Raw genomic sequence first — 18,576 nt, 5'->3', positions numbered from 1 at the left:
GGGGACACTTTGGGGACACTCCCCGTGTCCCCTGGGGGGTCCCTGAGGAGCCCCTTGGGGGGGTTTGGGGACACTTTGGGGTCACTCCCCGTGTCCCCTGGGGGGGGTTTGGGGACGGTTTGGGGACACTTTGTGGTCATTCCCCGTGTCCCCTGGGGGTGTCCCTGAGTGTGTCCCCTCGGGGGGGTTTGGGGACACTTTGGGGACACTCTGGGGACACTCTGGGGTCACCCTGAGCGTGTCCCCTCCCCACAGGTGTCGGAGCACCCCCCGGGCGCTGCGGAGGAGCCCGAGGGCTCGGGGGGCGCGCTCCCCGATGAGGAGGGGTCTGCGGGCGGGGGTCCCGAGGAGCCCCTCGGGGGGGTTTGGGGACACTTTGGGGACACTTTGGGGACACTTTGGGCTCACTCTGAGCGTGTCCCCTCCCCGCAGGTGTCGGAGCACCCCCCGGGCGCTGCAGAGGAGCCCGAGGGCTCGGGGGGCGCGTTCCCCGATGAGGAGGGGTCTGCGGGCGGGGGTCCCGAGGCCGGGGGTCCCGAGGAGCCCGAGGTTTATTATTTCCTGGAGGAGAGCACCGGCTACATGGGCCCGGCCCTGCGGGGGCTGGCGCTGGCCCACACCCTGGTGGCCTTCCTGTGCATCATCGGCTACAACTGCCTCAAGGTGACCCTGAGTGACCACTGAGTGACCAATGAGTGACCACTGAGTGACCACTGAGGGACCACTGAGTGACCACTGAGTGACTCTGAGTGACTCTGAGTGATTCTGAGTGACCTCTGAGTGACACTGAGTGACCACTGAGTGACCCCCTGACCCCTGAGTGATCTTGAGTGACCACTGAGTGACCTCTGAGTGACCACTACGTGACCACTGAGTGACCCCTGAGTGACCCCCTGACCCGAGTGACCCCTGAGTGATCCTGAGTGACCACTGAGTGATCCTGAGTGACCTCTGAGTGATTCTGAGTGACCCTGAGTGACCACTGAGCCCTGAGTGACTGCTGAGTGACCTCTGAGTGATCCTGACCCCTGAGTGACCTCTGAGTGATCCTGAGTGACCTCTGAGTGATCCTGAGTGACCACTGAGTGATCCTGAGTGACCGCTGAGGGACCCTGAGTGATCTCTGAGTGATCCTGAGTGACCTCTGAGTGACCACTGAGCCCTGAGTGATCTCTGAGTGACCCCTGACCCCTGAGTGACCCCTGAGTGATCCTGAGTGACCCCTGAGTGACCTCTGAATGATTCTGAGTGACCCCTGAGTGACCCCTGAGTGACCCCTGGGTGACCCCTGACCCCTGAGTGACCCCTGGGTGTCCCCCCAGATCCCCCTGGTGATTTTCAAGCGGGAGAAGGAGGTGGCGCGGCGCCTCGAGTTCTCGGGGCTCTACATCACCGAGTGACCCCTGAGTGACCCCTGACCCCTGAGTGACCCCTGACCCCTGAGTGACCCCTGGGTGACCCCTGGGTGTCCCCCAGATCCCCCTGGTGATTTTCAAGCGGGAGAAGGAGGTGGCGCGGCGCCTCGAGTTCTCGGGGCTCTGAGTGACCCCTGAGTGACCCCCTGACCCCTGAGTGACCCCTGAGTGACCCCTGAGTGACCCCTGAGTGACCCCTGACCCCTGAGTGACCCCTGGGTGTCCCCCCAGATCCCCCTGGTGATTTTCAAGCGGGAGAAGGAGGTGGCGCGGCGCCTCGAGTTCTCGGGGCTCTACATCACCGAGCAGCCGCCCGACGATGACGTCAAGGGACAGTGGGACCGGCTGGTGCTCAACGCCCAGTATGGCACTGGGGGGCACTGGGGGGCACTGGGGGGCACTGGGAGGGAACTGGGGGGCACTGGGAGGGACTGGGGGGCTCTGGGGGGCACTGGGAGGGAACTGGGGGGCACTGGGAGGGAACTGGGGGTCACTGGGAGGGAACTGGGGACACTGGGAGGGAACTGGGGGGCAGTGGAGGGCACTGGGAGGGAACTGGGGGGCACGGGGAGGGAACTGGGGGGCACTGGGGAGCTCTGGGGACACTGGGAGGGCACTGGGGAGCAGTGGAGGGCACTGGGAGGGAACTGGGGACACTGGGAGAGAACTGGGGGGCACTGGGAGGAAACTGGGGACACTGGGAGGGAACTGGGGGCACTGGGAGGGAACTGGGGACACTGGGAGACACTGGGAGAGAACTGGGGGGACACTGGGGGGAACTGGGGGGGCACTGGGAGGGAACTGGGGACACTGGGGGAGCAGTGAGGGGCACTGGGGACACTGGGAGGAAACTGGGGACAGTGGGGGGGCACTGGGGACACTGGGAGGGAACAGGGGACAGTGGGGGGGCACTGGGAGGGAACTGGGGGACATTGGGGGAAACTGGGGGACACTGGGAGGGCACTGGAGCGAATTGGGGCAGTGGGGGACACTGGGAGGGAACTGGGGAGTTTTGGGAGGGGGATTTGGGGGTGTTCGGGGGATCTGGGGGTGCAGGAGGCCCGGCAGAGGTTTTGGGGGGCACTGGGGAGTCGTGGGAGGGGGATTTGGGGGGTGTTTGGGGGATCTGGGGGCGCAGGAGGCCCGGCAGAGGTTTTGGGGGGCACTGGGGGGCACTGGGGGGTCGTGGGAGGGGGATTTGGGGGGTGTTTGGGGGGATTTGGGGGTGTTCGGGGGATCTGGGGGTGCAGGAGGCCCGGCAGAGGTTTTGGGGGGCACTGGGGGGCACTGGGAAGTTTTGGGAGGGGGATTTGGGAGGTGTTTTGGGGGTGTTTGGGGGGTGTTTGGGGGATCTGGGGGTGCAGGAGGCCCGGCAGAGGCATCGGGGGGCACTGGGGGGCACTGGGGAGTCGTGGGAGGGGGATTTGGGGGGTGTTTGGGGGATCTGGGGGTGCAGGAGGCCCAGCAGAGGTTTTGGGGGGCACTGGGGAGTCGTGGGAGGGGGATTTGGGGGGTGTTTGGGGGGATTTGGGGGGTGTTTGGGGGGATTTGGGGGGTGTTTGGGGGATCTGGGGGTGCAGGAGGCCCGGCAGAGGTTTTGGGGGGCACTGGGGGTCCGCTGGGGTCCCCCCCTGCACCAGCCGGGTTTGGGGGGTGCTGCCACCACCAACCCCCCCCCAATTTCTCCCCCGACCCCCCCAGATCCTTCCCCAGCAATTACTGGGACAAGTTCATCAAGAGAAAGGTGAGGAGGGGGTCCTGGGGCGGGACCCCCCTACCCATAATCTGGAGGTGACCCCCCGGCATTCCGAGGGTCTCCCAGCCCGGTTTTGGGGGTCCCGCTGAATTTTGGGGGGGTCCTGGCAGGTGATGGAGAAGTACGGGGACATCTACGGGCGGGAGAGGATCGCGGAGCTGCTGGGGATGGACCTGGCCAGCCTGGAGATGGGGGCGCAGGGCGAGCGCAGAGCCCCCCCCGACAGCTCCCTGCTCACCTGGTGAGCCCTGGGGGGGGATTTTGGGGAGGGGTCCAGGGCTCCTGGGTCTGGGGGGCACTCACACCCCTCGTGGGTCTGGGGGCACTCGTGGGTCTGGGGGCTCCCCCACACTCTGACACCCCCCCGTGATCCCCTCCCCACCAGGATCACATCCATCGACATCCGCTACCAGATCTGGAAATTCGGGGTGATTTTCACCGATAACGTGAGTAGGGGGGCGTGTGTGGGGGGGGGCTGTGGGACCCCCACCCAGCTATGGGGTGACCCCTGTGTCCCCCCCCCTGTCCCCAGTCCTTCCTCTACCTCACCTGGTACATGGCCATGTCGCTGCTGGGCCACTACAACAACTTCTTCTTCGCCTCCCACCTGCTGGACATCGCCATGGGTGTCAAGACGCTGCGCACCATCCTGTCCTCCGTCACCCACAACGGCAAGCAGGTGGGTGGGGGGCTCTCCTGGGGTGGGTGGGGGTCTCTGGGGGTCCCCAGCCCCCTCCTGACGGCTCTGTTGGCCCAGCTGGTGATGACGGTGGGGCTGCTGGCCGTGGTGGTCTACCTGTACACCGTGGTGGCCTTCAACTTCTTCCGCAAGTTCTACAACAAGAGCGAGGATGAGGATGAGCCCGACATGAAGTGTGATGACATGATGACGGTGAGGGCCCCCCCCCCCCCAGCTGGGTTTTTGGGGGGGTTCTAGAAGGTTCTAGAAGGTTCCCTGACCCCGCCCTGTGTCCCTGCAGTGTTACCTGTTCCACATGTACGTGGGGGTCCGGGCTGGGGGCGGCATCGGGGACGAGATCGAGGATCCGGCGGGGGATGATTACGAGCTCTACCGAGTCGTCTTCGACATCACCTTCTTCTTCTTCGTCATCGTCATCCTCCTCGCCATCATCCAGGGTGGGAACCCCACGGGGAGGGGGGGCTGGGAGGGGGCTGTGGGATCATCATCATCATCATCATCATCCTCCTCCTCGCCATCATCCAGGGTGGGAACCCCACGGGCAGGGGGGGCTGGGAGGGGGCTGTGGGACCATCATCATCATCATCATCATCCTCACCATCATCCACAGGCAGGGGGGGCTGGGAGGGGGCTGTGGGACCATCATCATCATCATCATCATCCTCCTGGCCTTCATCCAGGGTGGGAACCCCACGGGGAGGGGGGCTGGGAGGAGGCTGTGGGATCATCATCATCATCCTCCTTCTGGCCTTCATCCAGGGTGGGAACCCTGCAGGGAGGGGGGCTGGGAGGGGGCTGTGGGACCATCATCATCATCATCATCATCATCATCATCCTCCTGGCCTTCATCCGGGGGGGGATCTTTGGGAGGGGGCTGTGGGACCATCATCATCATCATCATCATCCTCCTCGCCATCATCCAGGGTGGGAACCCCACGGGGAGGGGGGCTGGGAGGGGGCTGTGGGACCATCATCATCATCATCATCATCATCCTGGCCTTCATCCGGGGGGGGAATCCCTGGGAGGGGGCTGTGGGATTATCATCATCATCATCCTCCTGGCCTTCATCCAGGGTGGGAACCCCATGGGCAGGGGGGGCTGGGAGGGGGCTGTGGGATCATCATCATCATCCTGGTCTTCATCCAAGGGGGGAACCCCACGGTGGGGGGGGCCTGGGAGGGGGCTGTGGGATCATCATCATCATCATCATCCTCCTCCTGGCCTTCATCCAGGGTGGGAACCCCACGGGGAGGGGGGGCTGGGAGGGGGCTGTGGGACCATCATCATCATCATCATCATCATCCTCCTGGCCTTCATCCAAGTCCCAGAGGAGGGGCCTGGGGGGGCAGCCTGGGGGTCCTGAAAGGGGCTGGGGGGGATCTGAGTGGGATCTGGGGGGATCTGGGGGGGATCTGAGGGGGATCTGGGGGGGGTCTGAGTGCGATCTGGGGGATCTGGGGGGGATCTGGGGGGATCTGAGGGGATCTGAGTGGGATCTGGGGGATCTGAGAGGGATCTGAGGGGATCTGAGTGGGATCGAGGGGGATCTGGGGGGATATGGGAGGATCTGAGGGGGATCTGAGCGGGATCTGGGGGGTCTGAGGGGGATCTGGGGGGTCCCACCCCTCTGACCCCTCCTTTTGGTGGTGCCCCCCAGGTCTGATCATCGACGCCTTCGGGGAGCTGCGGGACCAGCAGGAGCAGGTGAAGGAGGACATGGAGGTGAGTCTGGGGCAGGAGGGTGAGGACCACCCCCAAAATTGCGATTTGGGGGTGCAGAGACCCCCCCCCCCTCTCTGACCCACCCCGGACCCCCCCCCCATGGCAGACGAAATGTTTCATCTGCGGCATCGGGAGCGATTATTTCGACACGACGCCCCACGGCTTCGAGACCCACACGCTGGAGGAGCACAACCTGGCCAACTACATGTGAGAGCTGGGGAGGGGTCTGGGGGGGCCACGGGGGGATTTAGGGGGGTCTGGGGGGATTTAGGGGGGTCTGGGGGGGCCACGGGGGGATTTAGGGGGGTCCTGGAGGGCTCTGGGGGGGCCACGGGGGGATTTAGGGGGGTCTGGGGGGCCACGGGGGGATTTAGGGGTGTCCTGGAGGGCTCTGGGGGGATTTAGGGGTGTCTGGGGGGGCCACGGGGGGATTTCGGGGGGTCCTGGAGGGGTCTGGGGGGATTTAGGGGGGTCTGGGTGGGACCACGGGGGGATTTAGGGGGGTCCTGGAGGGCTCTGGGGGATGTCAGGGGGTCCTGGAGGGGTCTGGGGGGATTTAGGGGGGTCTGGGGGGCCACGGGGGGATTTAGGGGGGTCCTGGAGGCCTCTGGGGGGGCCACGGGGGGATTTAGGGGGGTCTGGGGGGCCACGGGGGGATTTAGGGGTGTCCTGGAGGGCTCTGGGGGGATTTAGGGGTGTTTTGGGGGGGGCACGGGGGGATTTAGGGGGGTCTGGGGGGATTTAGGGGTGTCTGGGTGGGACCACGGGGGGATTTCGGGGGGTCCTGGAGGGGTCTGGGGGGATTTAGGGGGATCCTGGAGGGATTTAGGGGGGTCTGGGGAGGGGCACAGGGGGATTTAGGGGGGTCCTGGAGGGCTCTGGGGGGATTTTGGGGGGTCCTGGAGGGGTCTGGGGGGATTTAGGGGGGTCCTGGAGGGGTCTGGGGGGGTTTAGGGGGGTCTGGGGGATTTAGGGGGGTCCTGGGGGGGGCACAGGGGGATTTAGGGGGGTCCTGGAGGGGTCTGGGGGGATTTCGGGGGGTCCTGGAGGGCTCTGGGGGGGATTTAGGGGGGTCTGGGTGGGACCACGGGGGGATTTAGGGGGGTCCTGGAGGGCTCTGGGGGGATTTCGGGGGGTCCTGGAGGGGTCTGGGGGGATTTCGGGGGGTCCTGGAGGGGTCTGGGGGGATTTCAGGGGGTCCTGGAGGGGTCTGGGGGGATTTAGGGGGGTCCTGGAGGGCTCTGGGGGGATTTAGGGGGGTCCTGGAGGGGTCTGGGGGGATTTAGGGGGATCCTGGAGGGGTCTGGGGGGATTTAGGGGGATCCTGGAGGGGTCTGGGGGGATTTAGGGGGGTCCTGGAGGGCTCTGGGGGGATTTCGGGGGGTCCTGGAGGGGTCTGGGGGGATTTAGGGGGGTTCTGGAAGGGTCTGGGGGGATTTAGGGGGGTCCTGGAGGGCTCTGGGGGGATTTAGGGGGGTCTGGGTGGGACCACGGGGGGATTTAGGGGGGTCCTGGAGGGGTCTGGGGGGATTTCGGGGGTCCTAGAGGGGTCTGGGGGGATTTAGGGGGGTCTGGAGGGCTCTGGGGGGATTTAGGGGGGTCTGGGGGGGCCACGGGGGGATTTAGGGGGATCCTGGAGGGGTCTGGGGGGCCACGGGGGGATTTAGGGGGGTCCTGGAGGGCTCTGGGGGGATTTAGGGGGGTCCTGGAGGGCTCTGGGGGGATTTCGGGGGGTCCTGGAGGGCTCTGGGGGTGCTCTGACACCCCCAAATTTCACACCACCACCCTCTCCAGGTTTTTCCTGATGTATTTGATCAACAAGGACGAGACGGAGCACACGGGGCAGGTGGGGAGATGTGGGATTTTGGGGGTGATCTCTGGGATTTAGGGGGGTCTCTATGGGATTTTGGGGGTGATCTCTGGGATTTGGGGGGTTCTCTGTGGGATTTGGGGGGGTCTCTTTGGGATTTAGGGGGGTCTCTGGGATTTTGGGGGTCTCTATGGGATTTTGGGAGGATCTCTATGGGATTTTGGGGGTGATCTCTGGGATTTAGGGGGGTCTCTGTGGGATTTGGGGGGGTCTCTGGGATTTGGGGGGGTCTCTGTGGGATTTGGGGGTGATCTCTGGGATTCAGGGGGGGTCTCTGTGGGATTTGGGGGGCCTCTATGGGATTCTGGGGGACCTCTATGGGATTCAGGAGGTCTCTATGGGATTTTGGGGGTCTCTATGGGATTTTGAAGGGTCTCTATGGGATTTTGGGGGTCTCTATGGGATTTTGAGGGGTCTCTATGGGATTTGGGGGGCTCTATGGGATTTGGGGGGGTCTCTGTGGGATTTGGGGGGGTCTCTGTGGGATTTGGGGGGGTCTCTATGGGATTTTGGGGTTCTCCATGGGATTTTGAGGGGTCTCTATGGGATTTTGGGAGGATCTCTATGGGATTTGGAGGGGTCTCTATGGGATTTTGAGGGGTCTCTATGGGATTTTGAGGGGTCTCTATGGGATTTGGGGGGGTCTCTATGGGATTTTGGGGGGTCTCTATGGGATTTTGGGGGTCTATATGGGATTTTGGGGGTCTATATGGGATTTTGGGAGGATCTCTGTGGGATTTTGAGGGGTCTCTGGGATTTTGGGAGGATCTCTGTGGGATTTTGAGGGGTCTCTATGGGATTTGGCGGGGTCTCTATGGGATTTTGAGGGGTCTCTATGGGATTTTGAGGGGTCTCTATGGGATTTGGAGGGGTCTCTATGGGATTTTGAGGGGTCTCTATGGGATTTTGAGGGGTCTCTATGGGATTTGGGGGGGTCTCTATGGGATTTTGGGGGGTCTCTATGGGATTTTGGGGGTCTATATGGGATTTTGGGGGTCTATATGGGATTTTGGGAGGATCTCTGTGGGATTTTGAGGGGTCTCTATGGGATTTTGGGAGGATCTCTGTGGGATTTTGGGGGTCTCTATGGGATTTTGGGAGGATCTCTATGGGATTTTGAGGGGTCTCTATGGGATTTTGGGGGGTCTCTATGGGATTTTGAGGGGTCTCTATGGGATTTTGAGGGGTCTCTATGGGATTTTGAGGGGTCTCTATGGGATTTGGGGGGGTCTCTATGGGATTTTGAGGGGTCTCTATGGGATTTTGAGGGGTCTCTGGGATTTTGGGAGGATCTCTGTGGGATTTTGGGGGTCTCTATGGGATTTTGAGGGGTCTCTATGGGATTCAGGGGGGTCTCTGTGGGATTCGGGGGGGTCTCTGTGGGATTCGGGGGGGTCTCTATGGGATTTTGGGAGGATGTCTATGGGATTTTGGGGGTCATCTCTGGGATTCAGGGGGGGTCTCTGTGGGATTTGGGGGGCCTCTATGGGATTCTGGGGGACCTCTATGGGATTTGGGGGGGTCCCTGTGGGATTCAGGAGGTTTCTATGGGATTTGGGGGGGGTCTCTATGGGATTTGGGGGGGTCTCTGTGGGATTTGGGGGGGTCTCTGTGGGATTTGGGGGGCTCTGTGGGATTTTGAGGGGTCTCTATGGGATTTGGGAGGATCTCTATGGGATTTTGGGGGTCTCTATGGGATTTTGGGGGGTCTCTATGGGATTTTGGGAGGATCTCTATGAGATTTTGGGGGTCTCTATGGGATTTTGGGGGTCTCTATGGGATTTGGGGGGGTCTCTATGGGATTTTGAGGGGTCTCTATGGGATTTGGGGGGGTCTCTATGGGATTTGGGGGTCTCTATGGGATTTGGGGGGATCTCTATGGGATTTTGGGGGGTTCTCCATGGGATTTGGGGGGCTCTATGGGATTTTGAGGGGTCTCTATGGGATTTTGAGGGGTCTCTATGGGATTTGGGGGAGTCTCTATGGGATTTTGGGGGTCTCTATGGGATTTTGGGAGGATCTCTATGGGATTTTGGGAGGATCTCTATGGGATTTGGAGGGGTCTCTATGGGATTTGGGAGGATCTCTGTGGGATTTTGGGGGTCTCTATGGGATTTTGGGGGTCTCTATGGGATTTTGGGGGGGGTCTCTGTGGGATTTGGGAGGATCTCTATGGGATTTTGGGGGTCTCTATGGGATTTGGGGGGGTCTCTATGGGATTTGGGGGTCTCTATGGGATTTTGAGGGATCTCTCTGGGATTTGGGGGGGTCTCTATGGGATTTTGGGAGGATCTCTATGGGATTTTGAGGGGTCTCTATGGGATTTGGGGGGTCTCTATGGGATTTGGGGAGGTCTCTATGGGATTTGGGAGGATCTCTATGGGATTTTGAGGGGTCTCTATGGGATTTTGAGGGGTCTCCATGGGATTTGGGGGGCTCTATGGGATTTTGGGGAGATCTCTGTGGTATTTTGGGGGGCTCTATGGGATTTTGGGAGGATCTCTATGGGATTTGAGGGGTCTCTATGGGATTTGGGGGGGGTCTCTGTGGGATTTGGGAGGATCTCTATGGGATTTTGGGGGTCTCTATAGGATTTTGGGAGGATCTCTATGGGATTTTGGGGGTCTCTATGGGATTTTGGGAGGATCTCTATGGGATTTTGAGGGATCTCTATGGGATTTGGGGGTTCTCTTGAAATTGCAAGGGTGAGCAGGGTTGCTGTGGGGTGCCCCCCATGGCCCAAGCCCCCCTCCCCAATTCCTCCCCCAGGAATCTTACGTGTGGAAGATGTACCAGGAGCGCTGCTGGGATTTCTTCCCGGCCGGTGACTGCTTCCGCAAGCAATACGAGGATCAGCTGGGGTGACCCCTCCCCAAAACCCCCTCCCCAAAACCCCAAAAGTGCCTTTTGTTTCCTCCCCCCTCCCAATAAACGCTGCTGAGTGTCACTGGCTGGTTTCTGACCCCCTGAAACGCCCCCCAGACCTCCTTTAAGTGCCTTTTTTCCCCCCTCCCCAAATAAACGCTGCCGAGTGTCGCTGTCCCCCGGCTCATTGCTGACCCCGAAACTCCAGAGACCTGAGGGGAAAAGGGGGAAATGTGAGGGGAAAAGAGAGGGAAATGTGAGGGGAAAAGAGAGGGAAAAGAGAGGGAAATGTGAGGGGAAAAGAGAGGGAAATGTGAGGGGAAAAGAGAGAAATGTGAGGGGAAAAGAGGGAAATGTGAGGGGAAAAGGGAAATGTGAGGGGAAAAGAGAGGGAAATGTGAAAGGAGAAAAGAGGGAAATGTGAGGGGAAAAGGGGGAAATGTGAGGGGAAAAGAGAGGGAAATGTGAGGGGAAAAGAGAGGGAAATGTGAGGGGAAAAGGGGGAAGTGTGAGGGGAAAAGAGAGGGAAATGTGAGGGGAAAAGAAAGGGAAATGTGAGAGGAAAAGAGAGGGAAATGTGAGGGGAAAAGAGAGGGAAATGTGAGGGGAAAAGAGAGGGAAATGTGAGGGGAAAAGAGAGGGAAATGTGAGGGGAGAAAAGAGGGAAATGTGAGGGGAGAAAAGAGGGAAATGTGAGGGGAAAAGAGAGGGAAATGTGAGGGGAAAAGAGGGAAATGTGAGGGGAAAAGAGAGGGAAATGTGAGGGGAAAAGAGAGGGAAATGTGAGGGGAGAAAAGGGCAGGAAACGAGGGGAGAAAGGGTGGAAAAGAGGGGAGAGAAGGTGGAAATGTGAGGGGAAAAGAGAGGGAAACGAGGGGGAAAGAGGGAAATGCGAGGGGAGAAAAGGTGGAAATGGGAAAAAGAGAGGGACACATGAGGGGTGAATAGATCAGGAAATGAGAGGGGAGAAAGGGTGGAAAAAGAGGGGAGAGAAGGTGGAAATGTGAGGGGAAAAGGGTGGGAAAACGTGAGGGGAAAAAAAGAGTGGGAAACGTGAGGGGGAAAAAAGAGCGGGAAAATGTGAGGGGAGAAAAAGGGCGGGAAACGTGAGGGGAAAAGGAGGAACACGAGAGGAGAAAAGATCAGGAAACTTGAGGTGAGAAAAGGTGGAAACGTGAGGGGAGAAAAGTGGGAAATGTGAGGGGAGAAAAGTGGGAAACGTGAGGGGAGAAAAGTGGGAAATGTGAGGGGAGAAAAGTGGGAAACGTGAGGGGAAAAGGAGGAACACATGGGAGAAAAGATCAGGAAACGTGAGGGGAGAAAAGGTGGAAATGTGAGGGGAGAAAAGAGAAAGAAACGTGAGGGAAAAAGGGGCACCTGAGGGGAAAACAGAGGGACACATGAGGGGAGAAAGGGGCGGGAATGTGAGGGGAAAAGGGTGGAAACGCGAGGGGAAAAGAGAGGGAAATGTGAGGGGAAAAAAAGGGTGGGAAATGTGAGGGGAGAAAGGCTGGAAAAAAAAGGGGAGAGAAGGTGGAAATGTGGGGAAAAGAGGGACATGTAAGGGGAGAAAAAGGGTGGGAAATGTGAGGGAAGAAAGGGTGGAAATGGGAAAAAGGGGGGAGAAAAGATCAGGAAACGTGAGGGGAGAAAGGGTGGGAAACATGAGGGGAGAAAAGATCAGGAAACGTGAGGGGAGAAAAGGTGGAAATGTGAGGGGAAAAGAGGGACAAGTGAGAGGAGAAAAGATCAGGAAACATGAGAGGAGAAAAGGGCGGGAATAAAAAGGGGAGAGAAGGTGGAGATGTGAGGGGAGAAAAGAGGGAAACGTGAGGGGAAAAGGGTGGAAACGTGACGGGAGAAAAGATCAGGAAACGTGAGGGGAGAAAAGGGCAGAAATGTGAGGGGAGAAAAGGTGGAAACACGAGGAGAAAAGGGGGAAACGTGAGGGGAAAAGAGGGACGTGTAAGGGGAGAAAAGAGAGGGAAACGTGAGGGGAGAAAGGGTGGAAAAGAGAGGGGAGAAAGGGTGGAAATGAGGCAAGAAAAGAGAGGGACACATGAGGGGAGAAAGGGAGAAATGTGAGGGGAAAAGGGCGGGGAAAGGTGAGGGGAGAAAAGAGGGAAACGGGAAAAGGGTGGAAATGTGAGGGGAGAAAAGTGGGAAACGTGAGGAGAAAAGGGACACTTGAGGGGAAAAGAGAGGGACACATGAGGGGAGAAAAGATCAGGAAATGTGAGGGGAGAAAGGGAGAAATGTGAGTGGAGAAAAGAGCGGGAAAACGTGAGGGGAGAAAAGATCAGGAAATGTGAGGGGAGAAATGGAGAAATGTGAGGGGAGAAAGCGGGAAATGTGAGGGGAGAAAAGAGTGGGAAATGTGAGGGGAGAAAGGGTGGAAACGTGAAGGGAAAAGAAGTACATGTAAGGGGAGAAAAAGGGTGGGAAACGTGAGGGGAGAAAGGGTGGAAATGTGAGAGGAGAAAGGGTGGAAATGAGAAAAAGGGGGACATATGAGGGGAGAAAAGATCAGGAAACGTGAGGGGAGAAAAGGGCAGGAATGTGAGGGGAGAAAAGAGTGGGAAACATGAGGGGAAAAGAGAAACGTGAGGGGAAAAGAGAGGGACACGTGAGGGGAAAAAAGATCAGGAAATGTGAGGGGAAAAGAGAAACGTGAGGGGAGAAAAGGGCGGGAAAACGTGAGGGGAGAAAAAGGGCGGGAAAACGTGAGGGGAGAAAAGGAGAAACGTGAGGGGAGAAAAAAGAGAAACGTGAGGGGAGAAAAGGAGAAATGTGAGGGGAGAAAAAAGAGAAACGTGAGGGGAGAAAAGGAGAAATGTGAGGGGAGAAAAAGGAGAAATGTGAGGGGAGAAAAGGAGAAATGTGAGGGGAGAAAAAGGAGAAACGTGAGGGGAGAAAAGGAGAAATGTGAGGGGAGAAAAAGGGTGGGAAAACGTGAGGGGAGAAAAAGGGCGGGAAAACGTGAGGGGAGAAAAAGGGCGGGAAAACGTGAGGGGAGAAAAGGAGAAATGTGAGGGGAGAAAAAAGAGAAACGTGAGGGGAGAAAAGGAGAAATGTGAGGGGAGAAAAAAGAGAAACGTGAGGGGAGAAAAGGAGAAATGTGAGGGGAGAAAAGGGTGGGAAACGTGAGGGGAGAAAAAGGGTGGGAAACGTGAGGGGAGAAAAGGAGAAATGTGAGGGGAGAAAAAGGAGAAACGTGAGGGGAGAAAAGGAGAAATGTGAGGGGAGAAAAAGGAGAAACGTGAGGGGAGAAAAGGAGAAATGTGAGGGGAGAAAAAGGAGAAACGTGAGGGGAGAAAAGGAGAAATGTGAGGGGAGAAAAAGGAGAAACGTGAGGGGAGAAAAAGGAGAAATGTGAGGGGAGAAAAAGGGCGGGAAAACGTGAGGGGAAAAAAGAGAGGGAAATGTGAGGGGAGAAAAAGGAGAAATGTGAGGGGAGAAAAAGGAGAAATGTGAGGGGAGAAAAGGAGAAATGTGAGGGGAGAAAAGGAGAAATGTGAGGGGAGAAAAAGGAGAAATGTGAGGGGAGAAAAAGGGCGGGAAAACGTGAGGGGAAAAAAGAGAGGGAAATGTGAGGGGAGAAAAAGGAGAAATGTGAGGGGAGAAAAAGGAGAAATGTGAGGGGAGAAAAAGGAGAAACGTGAGGGGAGAAAAAGGGCGGGAAAACGTGAGGGGAGAAAAGACCTGAAGGTAAAAAGGGTGGGAAAGGGGAGAGAAAAAAGGAGGTGGAACATGAGGGAAAAGCCCCCAACACAATTTAGGGACCCTGCACTCACGTGTACCTCACATTTTACCCCAGAAATATTCCTTCCATCGCTTACAGATCACCTCGGGTTTTACCCCCACAATTGTCCTGACCTGTCTGAAAAAAAATTACTTCAATTTAACCCCCAAAATGTCATTTTTACCTCAAAATGGTGATTCCCTCCCTCAAAGATCACCTTGTTGCCTATACCCAGGGGGAAAAAGGTGAGGAAAGACACCAACATTCCAGAATTTTTTTTTTTTTTCCAGCAATATTTTAATTACAGGACAAAGAAGCTGCTACGTGAATATATATTTATATAATAAATCCGTAAAGTTATAAAGGAAACCGGAATTTTTTGCTTCCCGTCAAAATTTTCCAGGATCAGGCGCTTTATTGGGTGGATTTCTCTTAATTTTTCTTCTCGTTTCTCTCAATTTTTCATATTTTTCCACAGTTCTCCTTATTTCTCTATTTTTCTCCTTACTCTTCTTTATTTATCATTATTTTCCCGTATTTTTCTGCATTCCTCCAGATTTCTCCATGATTTTCATTTCTCTCCTAATTCTTCCACATGCTCAACACTTCAATTCTCATTTTTATTTCCCGATTTTCCATCTCTCTATACATTTACCTCCACATTTCTCCACATTTTTCCTCCTAATTTTTTTCCCTATTTCTCCTCTCTTATTTCTCACCTTTTTTCCCCCCTAATTTTTCCCTATTTCTCCTCTCTTATTTCTCACTTTTTCCCCCTTTTTTCCCCCCTATCTTCCCCATTTATTTTTTTTTTGGTCCACAAAACGCTGCTCCGAGGCGGGAATGTGAGTGAAAAAAAACCAAAAAACCCTAAAAAAACCCCCACCACCCACATCAAAATCCCCAATTTTTCCCCTGTGGAAAAGCCATAAATTACCGTGGTGGGACAAGAAGTGAGGGGGGGGTTTGTGAGGGGGAACCCTCGGGCTGCGCCGCTTTTGATCCCGTGAAAAATAACCGGAATTTCTCTCTCTCTCTTTCTCTTTCTCTCATTACCAAAAATAACCATTTCCGGGCGCCGCCGGCGGAAGGAAAAGTGGGAATGGCATCCCGAAATATCCCAAGATCAATCAAGTGTTGCATAGAAGGAGCAGGGGGGGTTCCTGGCCGGGCTCAGAGGTCGCTCTCGCCGTAGAGGGCGGTGGAGAAGGATTTGTAGTCCAGGGCTCCGGGGACGCCGTCGGGGCCGGGGTAAGGAGCCATGCGGGCGATGCAGTACTCGGCCTGCGCCGCCGGCAGCTCCCGACGCAGCTCGGCCGCCGTGATGTAGTTCTGGGAATGGGGAAAAAAAATAAAAATAAATGGGATTTGGGAATGGCAGGGAGGGGGTTTGGGAAAGGGAAGATGAGGTTTTGGGGTTTGGGGATTATGGCTGGCTCTGAGCACGACTCGGGGTGGTGCCCTGGGTCTTGATGTGTGATTCTGATGTGTGCTTCCCAAATCCTGGCATTCCCGGAATTCCCAAATCCCACTTTCCTCTTCAAACCCTGACATGGCATTCCCAGAACTCCCAAATCCCATTTTGCCTTACCCAAACCCCTCTGTGCCATTCCCAAATCCCATTTCCCCTTCCCCAGTCCCCTCTGTGACATTCCTGAAATTCCCAAATCCCATTTTCCCTTTCCCAAACCCCTCTGTGACACTCCCAGAACTCCCCTATCCCATTTCCCATTCCCCAAATCCCATTTTCCCCATTCCCAAATCCCATTTCCCATTCCCCAATCCCATTTCCCATTCCCCAAATCCCATTTTCCCTTTCCCAATCCCCTCTGTGACATTCCCAGAACTCCCAAATCCCATTTTCCCCTTTCCCAAACCCTACTCTGCCATTCCCAAATACCATTTTCCCTTCCCCAATCCCCTCTCTCTGACACTCCCAGAACTCCCAAATCCCATTTTCCCCTTCCCCAATCCCATTTCCCCTTTCCCAAATCCCATTTCCCATTCCCCAATCCCATTTCCCATTCCCCAAATCCCATTTCCCCATCCCCCAAATCCCATTTTCCCCATTCCCAAATCCCATTTCCCCATCCCCCAAATCCCATTTTCCCCATTCCCAAATCCCATTTTCCATTCCCCAATCCCATTTCCCATTCCCAAATCCCATCTCCCATTCCCAAATCCCATTTTCCCCTTCCCAAATCCAGTTTTCCCTCCCCCAATCCCCTCTCTGTGACACTCCCAGAACTCCCAAATCCCATTTCCCATTCCCAAATCCCATTTTTCCATTCCCAAATCCCATTTCCCATTCCCCAAATCCCATTCCCCATTCCCAAATCCCATTTCCCCATTCCCAAATCCCATTTCCCCATTCCCAAATCCCATTTCCCATTCCCCAATCCCATTTTCCCCTTCCCAAATCCCATTTTCCCCTTCCCAAATCCCATTTTCCCCTTCCCAAATCCCATTTCCCCTTCCCCAATCCCATTTCCCCATTCCCAAATCCCATTTCCCCTTCCCAAATCCCATTTCCCCTTCCCCAAATCCCACCCTCCGGTGATCCCGGTCTCACCTTGTCCCCGGCCAGCACGCGGAAGCTGTTGATGACCTGCTCGGCCGTGTCCGTGTCCGTGGTTTCCCGGGACATGAAGTCGATGAAGGCCTGGAAGGTGACGCTGCCGCTGCCGTTGGGATCCACCACCGCCATGATCCGCTGGAATTCCGCGTCACCCTGCGGGGAGATCAGCGGGATCATCCCATGGAAAATCCCGGATTATCATGGAATTCCAGAGGTTTGTTTTTATTTGGGATCCGCTGGAATTCCACGTCGCCCTGCGGGGAGATCAGTGGGATCAGCGGGATCATTCCATGGAAAATCCCGGATTTTCACGGAATTCCAGAGGTTTGTTTTTATTTGGGATCCACCACCGCCATGATCCGCTGGAATTCCGCGTCACCCTGCGGGGAGATCAGTGGGATCATCCCATGGAAAATCCCGGATTTTCATGGAATTACAGAGGTTTGTTTTTATTTGGGATCCGCTGGAATTCCGCGTCACCCTGCGGGGAGATCAGCGGGATCAGCGGGATTCCATGGAAAATCCCGGATTTTCATGGAATTCCAGAGGTTTTTTTTTATTTGGGATCCGCTGGAATTCCGCATCGCCCTGCGGGGAGATCAGCGGGATCAGCGGGATCATCCCATGGAACATCCCGGATTTTCATGGAATTCCAGAGGTTTTTTTTTATTTGGGATCCGCTGGAATTCCGCATCACCCTGCGGGGAGATCAGTGGGATCATTCCATGGAAAATCCCGGATTATCATGGAATTCCAGAGGTCTGTTTTTATTCGGGATCCGCTGGAATTCCGCGTCACCCTGCGGGGAGATCAGTGGGATCATCTCATGGAAAATCCTGGATTTTCATGGAATTCCAGAGGTTTGTTTTTATTTGGGATCCACTGGAATTCTGCGTCACCCTGCGGGGAGATCAGCGGGATCAGCGGGATCATCCCATGGAAAATTCTGGATTTTCATGGAATTCCAGAGGTTTGTTTTTATTTGGGATCCGCTGGAATTCTGCGTCACCCTGCGGGGAGATCAGCGGGATTGGTGGGATTCCATGGAAAATCCCGGATTTTCATGGAATTCCAGAGGTTTGTTTTTATTTGGGATCCGCTGGAATTCCGCGTCACCCTGCGGGGAGATCAGTGGGATCATCCCATGGAAAATCCTGGATTTTCATGGAATTCCAGAGGTTTGTTTTTATTTGGGATCCGCTGGAATTCTGCGTCACCCTGCGGGGAGATCAGCGGGATCAGCGGGATCATCCCATGGAAAATTCTGGATTTTCATGGAATTCCAGAGGTTTTTTTTTATTTGGGATCCGCTGGAATTCCGCGTCACCCTGCGGGGAGATCAGTGGGATCATCCCATGGAACATCCCGGATTTTCATGGAATTCCAGAGGTTTGTTTTTATTTGGGATCCACCACCGCCATGATCCGCTGGAATTCCGCGTCACCCTGCGGGGAGATCAGTGGGATCATTCCATGGAAAATCCCGGATTATCGTGGAATTCCAGAGGTTTGTTTTTATTCGGGATCCGCTGGAATTCCGCGTCACCCTGCGGGGAGATCAGCGGGATCAGCGGGATTCCATGGAAAATCCCGGATTTTCATGGAATTCCAGAGGTTTGTTTTTATTCGGGATCCGCTGGAATTCCGCGTCGCCCTGCGGGGAGATCAGCGGGATCATTCCATGGAAAATCCCGGATTTTCATGGAATTCCAGAGTTTTGTTTTTATTTGGGATCCGCTGGAATTCCGCGTCACCCTGCGGGGAGATCAGCAGGATCAGTGGGATTATTCCATGGAAAATCCCGGATTTTCATGGAATTCCAGAGGTTTGTTTTTATTCCTCCCACCCCCTGGGAATTGTGGAATCTGCCAGGACCTCCAGAGGTTTTCCAGGGATCTGATCCAGTCCTGGGATCTGCTGGGAATTCC

General features: G+C 56.2%; 2 protein-coding genes across 10 annotated transcripts in view; one reads left to right on the top strand and one right to left on the bottom strand.

Moving 5' to 3' along the window:
• Positions 1-10,506, top strand: part of RYR1 (ryanodine receptor 1) — a 159,959-nt gene extending 149,453 nt beyond the window's left edge. Inside the window, 12 exon segments of the mRNA XM_058859886.1 lie at positions 433-663; positions 1,647-1,777; positions 3,117-3,159; positions 3,282-3,412; positions 3,557-3,617; positions 3,704-3,850; positions 3,929-4,063; positions 4,152-4,308; positions 5,530-5,594; positions 5,701-5,801; positions 7,389-7,440; positions 10,234-10,506. Coding sequence (XP_058715869.1) covers positions 433-663; positions 1,647-1,777; positions 3,117-3,159; positions 3,282-3,412; positions 3,557-3,617; positions 3,704-3,850; positions 3,929-4,063; positions 4,152-4,308; positions 5,530-5,594; positions 5,701-5,801; positions 7,389-7,440; positions 10,234-10,329 — 1,350 coding nt within the window. The 3' untranslated portion in view covers positions 10,330-10,506.
• Positions 10,507-14,528: 4,022 nt separating this feature from the next.
• Positions 14,529-18,576, bottom strand: part of ACTN4 (actinin alpha 4) — a 47,724-nt gene continuing 43,676 nt past the window's right edge. For 4 of the 9 annotated variants that reach the window (XM_058859860.1, XM_058859859.1, XM_058859861.1 and 1 more), the window contains 2 exons: positions 16,644-16,802; positions 14,529-15,403 (listed from right to left, as the gene is read on the bottom strand). In XM_058859860.1, coding sequence (XP_058715843.1) covers positions 15,245-15,403; positions 16,644-16,802 — 318 coding nt within the window. In that variant the 3' untranslated portion in view covers positions 14,529-15,244. Of the gene's footprint in view, positions 15,404-16,643; positions 16,803-17,135; positions 17,238-18,031; positions 18,095-18,200; positions 18,303-18,576 lie in introns of those variants that run through there. The other 5 variants (XM_058859863.1, XM_058859866.1, XM_058859865.1 and 2 more) reach the window with 3 other exon arrangements.

Source organism: Poecile atricapillus, chromosome 31, assembly GCF_030490865.1.
Source record: "Poecile atricapillus isolate bPoeAtr1 chromosome 31, bPoeAtr1.hap1, whole genome shotgun sequence".
In the NCBI taxonomy this organism is placed as follows: domain Eukaryota; kingdom Metazoa; phylum Chordata; class Aves; order Passeriformes; family Paridae; genus Poecile; species Poecile atricapillus.
The sequence above is the reverse complement of the archived record's forward strand: the minus strand, read 5'-3'. Positions and strand labels throughout refer to the sequence as shown.